The 13217-nt window shown below is 37.9% G+C and overlaps 1 protein-coding gene across 2 annotated transcripts in view; it reads left to right on the top strand.

The window, feature by feature from the left end:
- The window catches only part of fndc3ba (fibronectin type III domain containing 3Ba), a 532014-nt gene that overhangs the window by 417846 nt on the left and 100951 nt on the right, over positions 1-13217 (top strand). For both annotated transcript variants that reach the window (XM_028794708.2, XM_051923036.1), the window contains exon 10: positions 11090-11228. In XM_028794708.2, coding sequence (XP_028650541.2) covers positions 11090-11228 — 139 coding nt within the window. The remainder of the gene's footprint in view (positions 1-11089; positions 11229-13217) is intronic.

Below are 13217 nucleotides of genomic sequence, written 5' to 3'. Positions count from 1 at the left end.
AAAGCAAATCAAGTGCATTTCAAAGCAAAGAAGTGGAATATTCTTCAATGGCCAAGTCAATCAACCCAATTGAACAAGACAAAACTGATGGCAGAAAGTCCAATGAACAAGCAACAACTGATGACAGCTACAGTAAAGGACTGGCAAAGTATCAGTAGTGTGGAATCCCAGCACTTGGAGATGTCCATGGGTTCCAGACTTCAAGCAGTCTTTGACTGTAAATGATTTTCCACCAAATATTGAAAGTGATCATTATATTTATGACTATGTTAGTTTGTCCAAATGCTTTTATGCCCCTGAAAATAGGGGGACCATGTATAAAAATGTCTCATTCCCAAACAGCTCATATAATATTTTTATTAAACTCCTTAAATTAAAGCTAAAAGTTTACACTTCAATCCCATCTTGATTTCTTTGTTTCAAATCTATTGTGGTGGTGTAAAATTGTGTCACTATCCAGATACTTATGGACCTGACTGTATTGTAGTTGTATGCAAAAAGAGGCAAAATAGGCCTTTAATCAACAGTGCGTCACTGGAAATGAATGTGGTACAAGATCTATTTTATTTAAACAGAGCAGGAAATTATACTCGGTCTCCACTTTACAAAAGCACAATTCAGCATTTCCATATCCTGGTAGAAAAAACAAAATTTGGCTGTGTACCATGCTGCAAAGAATGGGCAGATCTGGATGTTATGATTATCTCAGGCACAGTGTTTAGAGGGTACAGACAACTTTATTATTTAACATTATAATGAAATATGTACGTATTCTGTGTTATCCCTCCTGTCTTCTACCAATCAAGCAGAGAGAGATCAGGCAATATTATAGCATAAAGCTTATGGACAGGTAGTAGAGAGAAATCATAACTAGTTGGTGGGAAATTACAAGGTTATGTGTCAGAGAGAGATAACTGACTTAACACAGGGGAGGAAATCATGAGAAATAGAACAGAAAAGGCAATGGTGGCTACAGTAGAAATTCCCTGCCAGGTAATTTTGTTTTACTCTGAATAGTAGATACATTATTTTAAAAATGTTGAATAATCCTTTAGGGGGAAAAAGGTTTACAAAGTTTTGCTGACAGGAAAGTCAATGTTACAGAGTAATCTTTAGCCACTGGGGCCAGAATTGACACACACTGGGTGTTCCGCTACCAAGGTGGTGTTGCCATCTATAAAGAAACATTCCCACATAAGTTAATATTTACAAATAGTAATAAAGTTTATATGATTCTGTTATTATGATACTCCAAAGGAAAAGTTACACTATTAAGAAGTAATACTTGATGGATTAAATGTGCTTTGCCATCCAAGCCTCATGATTAGATCACAACTACTAAGGCTGACAGATTTAAAGCGGGTCTAAGCAGTGTTCTTGGCAGTGCTATCCTTCTATTCTGGCTTCTCTTACTGTTCCGATTTGTATGTTTGTTAACTGATGGAGTGATAAATATACAAGGGATATATCAGCCTAATCATGTACATTTTAATTATACAAGTTTACAAGTGAAAGGACATGAGATTGTGACACCTGCTTTAAAGGGAAATGCGTCCATTTTGATTAAGGGCAACATTATAGGACTCACCATTGTCATTTGATATCCCAAACAATTTTTATATCTGCTGGTTGTACAGAGCAGTATACTTCAGTAAGCTTCAGCTGCACTGCCTCTTGGTGTTCCCCACTCCACAGAAATCCATTCAACATCAGAATCAATCTTTCATACTTTACAAACCCTCCCACCCCACTGCTTTCTGTGCCTGCCATTGTCTTTGTAAAGCGCAGTTTATCTTGTAAGCCATTTTAGTTTAGTTACATGTTCGTTGACGTCTTGTATAGCACTTTAAACTATACTGTTTATATGAAAATGTGCTAAATAAATAAATGTTGTTCATATTCTGTTGTTTTACATTTTATAGTCTTAAAGTAGTCAAATAGACAGGTAATAGAATAAATTTTTAAAAATTTGCTATTTCTTCTATATGTGTACCTTCAGCATCTTTCCTCTGTATCTGCAATGTGCCTGAAAGTCTATTCACTGGCGCGCCATCTCTCAAATGAATTCCCATGAAGCCTGCTTCTCACACTCTCATTATTTTCGAGGCATGTTTCTCCCTTCCTGTCCAGTTTTATACTTACCATCTTTGAAGGCAACTCTCTCAGCATGCCTCATGCCTCGTGCATCTCACACTCGTACCTTCTTTTTCGTTGCATCACCAAAGCCAAACTGACCAATCAGATTGTTTGGGAGGACTGAACACACAGACCTTAGTGTGTTATCTATAATAATAAAAGGCAAAGCCCTCACTGACTGACTCACTGACTCACTGACTCACTCATCACTAATTCTCCAACTTCCCGTGTAGGTGGAAGGCTGAAATTTGGCAGGCTCATTCCTTACAGCTTACTTACAAAAGTTAGGCAGGTTTCATTTCGAAATTCAAAGCGTAATGGTCATAACTGGAACATATTTTTTGTCCATACACTGTAATGGAGGAGGCGGAGTCACGTATCGCGTCATCACGCCTCCTACGTAATCACGTGAACTAAAAGCAAGGAAGACATTTACAGCACGAGTCACACGCGGGAACGAAGGTAAATGACGTTAATTTTTGACTGTCTTTTAATACTGTGTAAGCATACATATTAACATATGTGCAATTAAACGTGTGCATTTACGGGGTGATTTCTCAGGCTTAAAAGCTCACCTTTTATCAAACGCGGGAAGAAAGGTAACTGACGTTGTTCACTGTCTTTTAATACTGTGTAACCATACATATTAACACATGTCCAATTAAACGTGTGCATTTACGGGGTGATTTCTCAGGCTTAAAAGCTCGCCTTTTACTAAAAAGGTAAATGCAAAACTATTTTCAATCAGTTTATTGAAACGCTCCCGTTAAGGATTGCAATAACATATTCGCGAGATAAAAGAACGAAGTAGGGGGAAATGGAGGAACAGCCGCAAACAGCGAAGAGCAAAAAATTAATTAAACAATTGAGAACGGAGCGAGTTAAGCATACAAGCATGTTCATAAGGGAAACAAAGCACGGTGTAAAACGTAAGTTTCAATTAAGTTTATACAAACGCTCCCGCTGCGGATTGCAATAACATATTCGCGAGATAAAAGTTTAATGAGAAGACACGAGGTATAAACGAACCACACGTCGTGGCGCAACGTTAGGGGCAACAGTTTCAACCATTCTATGATCTGCTTCTCGCAACTGAAAGACGGCACATGGCTGATGTTAGCCGACTTGCTGACCGCAACGTTAGGGGCTTCAACTATGGCGCTGACGCCACATCTCAGTGCCAACACTTTGCAGACTGTACTTAAAAGACACGCCCTCCTCACTGGACAGTTAAAAACACCAATCAAACTAACGATGACATCAAGTATTACCCAATCCAAAGTAGGAAAGGAGGCATCTTCATAAAATGCGTGTGGGATGATTTGCATGAGACGCTGCTTTAAAAAAAAAATGATAAAAAAAATACGGGATTTATCCCGTCCAGTATTGATTCAAAACGGGACGCGCAATTTCATTCTCAAACGCGGCACGATTCCGTATTTTAAAGGACGGGTGGCAACCCTACAGTGCCAGGTAACCACCCATACAATCAGATTGTGATTCAGACTAGGAATGCAATGAATGTAATTACCCCGATCTACATACAAGGCGAAAGTCTTGCAACATTCAAAGATGATGGTTTGGGATAATTAGTACTTATTAAGTACAACATTGAACATAAAAGAGCTTATGAAGCCTTGAACCGAAAAAAGCAAGATCTCAGAGATCGTAAAAAAAAAAAAAAAGGAGGTAATGTCGTTTTACTCGCTGTAGATTTTAGTCAAACATTACCAGTTATTCCACGAGGGAGACCAGCAGATGAACTCAACGCGTGTTTAAAATCCATGCTTCTCCCACGGTCGGTTATATGTCGCGTGTTCTCGGGTAGGTACACCAAAAAATGTATACATTTAAGCATGTAATGGGCAAAGAAAAAATGAGGTATACCCGAAGGCACTGCAGTAGTACTCAATGTAACTTTACTTCTTAAATGTTAATGTTTTACTGTTTAATAATTTATACGCTTCTTATATATTGTTCAAATTCTTTTATCAAAATACCAGTGACAGCGCAATGCACGATAACATGGAGTGAATACACCATACGCATCTGCCCACGGCCGCCCTGGTGTGCGCAGATAGGAGTTGATTCTAAAATAAAATAAACATAAAAAGAGTAATACATTCATCACCCATAAAGCGGATAGCAGACGTGACGTATTATATGTGTACCACATTTCAAGTCAATACGTGAAACGGTTTGCAAGCTACATGTGATTTAAAATCCTGGACAGACCAACGAAAAGCCATGGTAGCAAATTATAGAAGAAGATTTTACTGTTTAATAATTTATATTTATATGAAATGTGCTTCTTATATATTACTTCATATTCTCATATGATAATGATGTTAATGTTGTTTATATTGATTTCTATGTTATTGTAAGTGCATCTATGTGTGTATATGTATGTATGTATGTGTATATATATATATTTTTTATATATATATATATATATATATATATATATATATATATATGTGTGTGTATATGTATATAATATATCTGTATATGTGTGTATATGTGTGTGTATATGTGTATATGTATATATATATGACAGCAACACTCATAACAATGACAACACAATTACATTGACAATCATGTTACGTTATTTTTAAAATGTTTCCTTTACTTTTTCATTACCTCTTTAACACACTACTTCTCCGCTGCGAAGCGCGGGTATTTTGCTAGTTATATAGTAGATAATGAGACATCAGTGCACAACATTCAGTATAAGCAGGTCACCTGCAGTGAACAAACATTTCAGGTTACATTCTGCACATTATATCATGTGTTGAAGGCCAGTAGTAATGGACACTGTATGTGTTGCTTTTTCCTGGTAGTATAAAAAATGGCTAAGATAAAATATTCTTTGTTTTGATCTTTTTGGATATGAAACACTGATGTAGATTCAAATCCAAAAATCTAATCTATAGAACATAAAGACATTTTGAGACATCAGCAGGGTTTCTGTTACTTTGAGCCAATAAGTCAAAGCAAAGACACAGTTTTAGTGAGATCTAGCTGGAGTACGTCTCTACAAACTGTGCTGCTGACTTTGTGATGATGATATTCCCCTTCTAAGCTAAACCATGCTAAATAAACTGTTGCACAGTGTTTCTTTGGGGTACTTTGTATTGAGGTAACTAGCTGCTTCTTTATGTTTACTTAGTTAGTTTCCCATATTAAAATTGACAGCAGTTGGGATTTTTGGTGACTACGTCTGTCCAGAGTTTGTTTGTCATAGCCCACTGCATCCACACCTTCTTGTTTTCCAGTGACAAGATTGGAATTGAACTCCAGATGCTTCACCCCTGCCTGCCTGTTATAATGCATAGAGCTTTGCATTATGTTATTTCCTTTTCTGCATCACCGTTACACTGTTAGTTTCCTGACCATAGCTATGTCTTACTGTGTACCTAAATCACTTGTGCTGCCCATTCTCCCTCAGGATTACACACACTCTAATTTTTTTTTGGGTGGATGCCTCAATTTTTGGTTGAACAGGCCTCATTGTTGTTCAACTGGAAAGTTTGAATTTGATTTACTGGTCCTTGACTATCGGCACATTACAACTTTTAGACTTGCCCTCCATTGTACAAAGGAAATGATCAACACAGCTATCTTCATGTACATTGGAAACATTTTTACAGCACTGTCACTGTTTTTTAGTTAATTTAATATAATCATCTTGGGTGTGCATTATGTTAAGTAATGACTGAAGATTTACTATATTTCTTGGGAATAACACAGTAGTGATGCTTGATCACCAATTGACAAGTAACACTCTTACTTATTTTGTAAACATTTACAAATCATGCCCTTCTTTTCTCCTACAGATATTTTTCTGTATATTTCAGATAGTCACACTCCTCATGTTCTTACAGTATAACTGCATCCACAGTGGGAGCAGATTTGTGATTTACTGTTGCTTCCTTTATATGGTGATCTACAGTAGGCTGATCACTTATCACGGCTTGACTGCTTTTAGTTTTTTGATTGATTGCAGCAGCACACGCAACACTGTTTTTTTATTTTTGGATGTGATATAGTGGAAGCTCATCCCAGCTGCAAGAGGATTTTGTTTTTGTATATTAGCAAACAACCTATTAAAGAAAGATTATGGTTGGGGGAGGTCCTTTGATCTGTACAATTACAAATCTAAATGCCTGGATACATTAGATTGTATTTAGTACATTTCTTAACATGAATCAGTCTGTCCATTTTCTATTCAGGGTATCCCGTTAAGAGTTGCTGGGCAAGTCCTTATTGTGACAGCACTGGTACAAAGCAGGAGCCAACCCAGTTCAGGGTGTTAATCCAATGCAGGCCTCTCAAGACCAAGTTGACCTCAATTGAAAGTCTTTGGGATTTGTGTTTGGGTTATGTAGGTTTTTACTAAACTGTATACAACGGAGGCATTAAATATTTATCCTATGAATTATAAAATTACTTTAAATGATGATTATGGTATTTTTGAAGTCAGTTATTTCTTTACTGTCATGGCATACATTCTTTTGCCCCGAAGTTTGTGAAGCATTATTTATAATGTTAAAAAAAAAGGAAACTGAGAAGATTGCAGTTAGTCGAGTGCCATAAGTTTAAAACCAAGCATGTTGCTAAGAATCTTGTGATAATACATATATTAGAAAAGTGGGTGTCCTTTTTAATATTATCAGAACGAACAAGATAAAGAGTTGAGGCACCAAAAGGGTGAACCCTGCTAAACAGGCGCACCAAATAAACAATACAAAACAAGATGGCAATGGGGGACTTCATAAGTCTGTCAATGCCTCACAAAAGTTTGGCTGCTTGAAAGTGTTGTCTTCTTAAAGTTGCAGGTTCTTAACTTAACGCCATCATTTAAGTGTTGTTGTTCATGTGTAGAGGGTGAGGATGAAGAGGTGGAAGCTTCATGAGAGAAGAGGAAGTGACGGTATAATTCTTCTGTCTCACCCTCCTCTGTTTTCAAGGCATACTGTAAGTGAAGAGGGAGTTAGTGACAACGTCCACCCCAGTCTGAAAGCGAGTTACTGTAAACTTCATTTCAGAGCCTTGAAGATGCCCCCTATTCACCTTTGTACGGTACCTTATAATTTCCACAAAAAGCAGTTTATTTCTATTTTGCTAAAGATATCAATTTGCCACTCTACAACACCCTTTCTTCCTCAATTAGCTGTCTTCATAAATGTTGCCATTGCAGTTGTACTTTGATGGCAATTTAAGCATTCAAGCTGTGCCTGTTTATCCAGTGAAATTTAACTAGGCATTTTGACAAACCATCTTTTATTTTTTACTTTTAACATGTCAGCCAATGAACATGAGAAAATGTTTAGCCTCATTGCTGAACTTTATGGGTAACAGGCAGAACACCCTAATGAGGATTTTTAAAGATGAGAGGCAAAAAAAGACAGAATTGGAATTACAGACAAAAAAGGAGAAGCTACAGAGTGAGACTTAGGAAACGTGGTGACATTAGAAAATATAAAATAATGCCTACCAAGAACAGATTCTTTAGCTAAAGAGAAAGGGGGACGTACTACTGTTACTTCTGGAAAATTTCAAAGTATCTGACAAATGAGGCTGCCATTTGTGTATCTGATGAGGAAGATTTTCCAGCCCTCATCATTTATGGTGATTTGGAGATGTTTTTCCATTTCATAAAATGAAACTGGGAGAAATAATCAAATCCAGATGATAGCCCAGACAGACAGCTTTCATTAGAGTAAGTATGATTATTGATTTTTTTAGAAGCAGTGACTTAGGTGTATTGCTTACAGCTAATGCCTTACAACTAAATGAAAATTATAGATTCTAAAATAAAGATATTCAGCTCGTTCATTTTATTTTCTTATCCCAGGTATGCACTTTTTTAACCGTTTTAGCTCAAAGGCAGTGTTCTGTAAGACACCTGCAGACTCCTTTTATTTTGTTATGCTATTCTAGCTTCTATAATACTAGTGGCTATTTACACAAAAACTCCCATCCACACTAGTTGTGGTAAGCAGACAAGTGAACACATAATATTGTTCCCCGAAGAAAAATATTGTACTTGCAATTTTCTTTTGTTGCCATAGACATACCTCTTAAATGTATATGGCACTTTTATAGCTTTTCTTTTTGTTTTTTACTTTCCTTCTCCTACTACAGTAATCCATATTAAAAGCCTCTTCACTTAAGAATACAAATGAACGTATATCACAATAGCGAAAAATAACTTGGACTTTAAAAAGATTTAACTTATCCTTTAGCCTAATTTTATTCTCATCATGTATAGTAGGATTTCTCCCTTCTTGTCCTTTCTTGTGTGTATGGCCAGCATAGAAGATGAGTGGTTAGCCAAATAGGAGTACATGAGGATTAATCCCAGAAGAAAAGCAAGTCACGCACCGAGCTAAGGGGAGTCAGAACTGGCTTTCGCAGGTTTGCAGACCAAACATGACATAGTCATAGAATGAAGTCATGAAACATTAAAGAAAAAATGACCAGGAGACGTTTGGAATTGGAAGACATAAAGAACCAACAATGTGTTGCTGGTTGAAGAAGGAGCTTAACATTTTAAATTCATAGCAGAAACCAGCCTTGGACTAGACACACTCAAATAAATAGACAGTTTAGAAGTGGCAGGTCTCTTAATATGCTTGTAAGTAAAGAACATATAAAAATATTTGATGAGAAAGCCTGTTTAACTCAGCCAAGCCAGTAAACTTTTTGTTATGTGAGAGGAAAGCCAGAGCATCCGGATGAGTAGTTGATGCAGACATTGTGCAAACTCTTCACAGTAACCGGGACACAAGCTCACAACCTGAGCATGGTATTTATTTATGTATTTTAAAATACTTCTATATGTGTTTAAAGAGCTGTGTTTTTAAGCTGGTAATAAAATGTACGTAATAAGCTGTGTTACCTGTGGTAATAGGATACATTTAAAAATATTGGATATCTCTTGCCCTACATGTGCCTTCAGCGTTCCGCCTACACCTCTCCTCAGTATCTTATGCGTCTCAGCCTGTCTTGTTCACATTCCCAATAAGCCTGCTTGTTAAACTCTGTCATTTCCGGGCACCCTGCTCACCTCCTGCCTGGTTTTTGACTACCAAAAATGGTAGATAAGCTCCCATTACCCACTGTGAAAACATAGTTCGTATTCTTGCTAATACATCTCAATACAAGGCGACTCAGTAAATACGTTAGTATACGTAATGTTGCCCGGTATGTTACTTGGTTTGTTGACATTGAACATTTCAGTGTCAGCATTGTAACTCCATCCATCCATCCATCTTCCAACCCGCTGAATCCGAACACAGGGTCACGGGGGTCTGCTGGAGCCAATCCCAGCCAACACAGGGCACAAGGCAGGGAACCAATCCTGGGCAGGGTGCCAACCCACCGCAGGACACACACAAACACACCCACACACCAAGCACACACTAGGGCCAATTTAGAACCACCAATCCACCTAACCTGCATGTCTTTGGACTGTGGGAGGAAACCGGAGCGCCCGGAGGAAACCCACGCAGACACGGGGAGAACATGCAAACTCCACGCAGGGTGGACCCGGGAAGCGAACCCGGGTCTCCTAACTGCGAGGCAGCAGCGCTACCACTGCGCCACCGTGCCGCCCGCATTGTAACTCCTTTGTTGTAAAACTAAAAAAAAATGGTCACAATCAGGAACTGAACTTCGCACACCTAATGTATTGTGCTATCATCCCTATCACTGATTCTACAAAGCCAAATTAACTAGTCAGAGGGACTGGTCACACACAGACAGTAGTGCTTTATTATATACTAGGTATCATGACATGCACATTTAACCTGGAGAAATAATGAGTTCTGCAGCCAGCAAGACCACACCTGCCCCTAACAGTAACTGACCCCCCAAGTATAATTAAATATGTATAAATGTTGCATGGTTCATTCATTTCACTTCCTTTTTAGCATTTAAATTTCCACGTTTTTTTCTGAAAATGATGTATCTTCCTTCTCTCTGAGGTTGTAACTTGTATTGCCTTCTGAAACAGACCAAATCCTTAGAGTAGCACTTCTCTCTACACATACACAGCTATGATATGCCACTGTAAAAACTATTATGTAGGTCATGGCTTTCAATATTAAAGATCAGTGGATAAAATAAGGCTGCACAAAATATTGGGAAACATGAAATTGATAAAGATTGTGTTTAAAGCTGGTTGTTTTTAAATTATGCATTGACATTATTAGCATTTTTTTTGTCTATAAAGATGCAGCATTGATTTTAGACCATCAAAGCAGACTCATACAACAGTCGGAGTCTACAGACAGTTTTTATTCAACTCCACTGTGATCATTAGTGAAAAACATCTGCATGCCGTATCATTTGAATTGCAAAGTGGACAGGTCTGCAGATGACATCGTTTTTAAGGGCCAGATGGTACAAGTCCGCAGTGAGAAGAGTAATCTGTTCCATAGCCTGTTTTAGTGTGCAGTTTCATATCTGATGCTGCTACTTGTTTTGCGTGCCCCTGTTTATGTAACAGTCCATTTGCATTTGGCTCTGGGTAATTAATCTCACTTTACTCTGTTCATTATTTTTTTATTTTTTTAAAGGTTGTGACCAATTAAATGTAAACTTTTTTCTGTATTAAAAATGTGAATTTCCAATTCCCACAAGGTCAAAGTAAATGATCCTGGCACATGTCTCAGCTGTAGAAACCAGTTACGTAAGCTGCTGGTGTCTGTTGAATTGGCAAGGAGATCTCCTGGTTACAGTTATTTCAGAAGGCCTCTTCATCACTGATTATGCTTAATTTTGATTGTAGCTCATATTAAAATCTATTGGAGACAAGCACCTCAGGGGTGATAGGCAACCTGAAAAAAAAATGTAATTGATTTTCTTTTTTAATGTCTTAAGCATAACTGCCTGTAGCACGGCTTTCACACACTTTGATTTGCCCAACCTTTTTCTGTCTTTGCAGACTCAACGTTATATACAACTCCGTAAAGGTGTCTTGTTCAGAGCCAGTAAACTTTTCAACTCACAGCTGCATCCCTGAGTGTCCTTTCCCACCCAAGCTGTCTCATAGGACCAAAAGTTCCCTTACTTTACAGTGGAAGGTAAGTGTTCATTTAGAGGAAGACTCTATTGCATTGCACTGTTCTTCACTGGCAAAATACTGAAAAGAAAAAAGAAAAACTAAACTCAAAAGCCTCCCGCACATTTGGCAGTTGAAAAAACATAATAATTTCAAAATATTTATTAAAATAATTTGCATAAAGCAGAAAAAAATTGAAAGTCTTAGCTGTACATGAAGCTGTGAAATCAATCTTTTGTAAACTTCTTAACTCGTGTAAATTAGTAGATTCTGATTATTTTGAACTGCTCATCTAGTGCTATATTCATGTTTATTTTTGGAGATTCTTCATAGTTTGTGTTGCTGTAATGTATCATATATATTGAGTGTTTTAAAACCTCACTCTGTGTCACACATTTGAATTTTGCATCTGTTTGCTTTGGAATAATTCATGTTATAAAGAACTCTGTGAATAGTACTATGGATTCACAAGTTGACTGAGAAAAGGATTGTCCCTTCAAATGTACTGGAATTGCATTTATGCCCCATTGTTTGCATTTAAAATATCAATTGGAGGAAATCATAGCCAGCAGCCTAGATATTTAGAGAGCAGGACCAAAGATCCCTGTGTTAATTTTGCACATTACTTTATTAGTCTTATTACGTTTTAAGATTTGATATTTTTGGATGAATGTGGAGCATTCAGTAACAGAAATGTTTCAACCTTTCATTATAAGAAAGAAATATCATATAAAACATAGTGAAGAATGATGGTGTACTATCTGCAACAAGTAATGGGTTGTCAAATGAGGCATACACTCTGCACATAAAGAATAAGAGTCGCTTGAACTATGGAGGTCCTGAGTATGCTATGCACTGTTCCTTATCATCAAGAAGTGAGCAAATTGAATAAGAAATTCAAGCCACTGCAGATTTTATCATTGAAATGATTTGAGCAGGCAAGTAGGTGTGAAACAAAGACATTGTCATCAGAAGAAAATAAACAGACTGAATAATCAAGGGCTGCTATGATGCATTTTCATTTGATGGGCATTCATATTTATAGCATCAACCCTGATGCTAACCCTGATTCTGGGCACAGTTGTGTTGTACCTTATCTTGTCAATGTGAGTTGTGTTGTTGTTTGCTTTGTAAAGGGCCCTGTGATCATTTGATGTATGAGTGCTGTGGACACTAGGGGTCGCTGTTGCCCCTTAAACCCAACAGACTGACATGCAGGACACAGGGTCAAAGCACCAAGAAGATATTTTTTAATTATTTTCTTCCTTTCCAGTGCCTCCAAAGAACCACAGCCACAATAAACACACAACTCAGCAATAAATGCAATATTCTCTCTCCTCCACACCTCCCAGCAAGCGTTGTCCACCTCATCCCGACTCAGGTTCTGCTTGCTGGGTTCCCATCAGTCCTTTAATAGTCTTTGACCCGGAAGTGCTTCTGTCCTTCCGACCACGTGACTGGCTGGCACTTCTGGGTCTAATAAAGAACTGGGATTTTCTTCACCCCGTAAGTAACCTCGGGGTCTGTAAGGAAAGAATCTGTCACCAGGTCCTTTGACAGCTTCTCCTGGCGGCACCCACGGCAGGGCTGTGTGTCCGAACTCCATGTCCCATAGTGCCCTGTGGGAATCTGGGGTATCACTGCAGTCCAGGGGAGCTGCCATCTAGCGTCTTGTGGGAGGCAGTGTCCTAGAAAAGCTGCCATCTCCTGTCCTTCCATCTTACGGCCATCCCAGCCGGGTTGAGCTGCCGACCGACTTTTACAGTGCATAAAGTAAAGATTAAATAAACAATTGATTTTGATGAATGAATATCCACTTATGTCATGGGTTCTATACATGCATGCATACATACATACATACATACATACATACATACATACATACATACATACATACATACATACATACATACTGTATATATCTCGATATGTTGATTATAACTGTAGAAAATAGTTTGACCAATAGAGAGTGCTTTGAAACTAAAAGGGCATGACTCTGTATTATTTCTTT

The sequence above is a fragment of the Erpetoichthys calabaricus genome, chromosome 2 (genome assembly GCF_900747795.2).
Source record: "Erpetoichthys calabaricus chromosome 2, fErpCal1.3, whole genome shotgun sequence".
Lineage (NCBI taxonomy): Eukaryota > Metazoa > Chordata > Cladistia > Polypteriformes > Polypteridae > Erpetoichthys > Erpetoichthys calabaricus.
The sequence above is the reverse complement of the archived record's forward strand: the minus strand, read 5'-3'. Positions and strand labels throughout refer to the sequence as shown.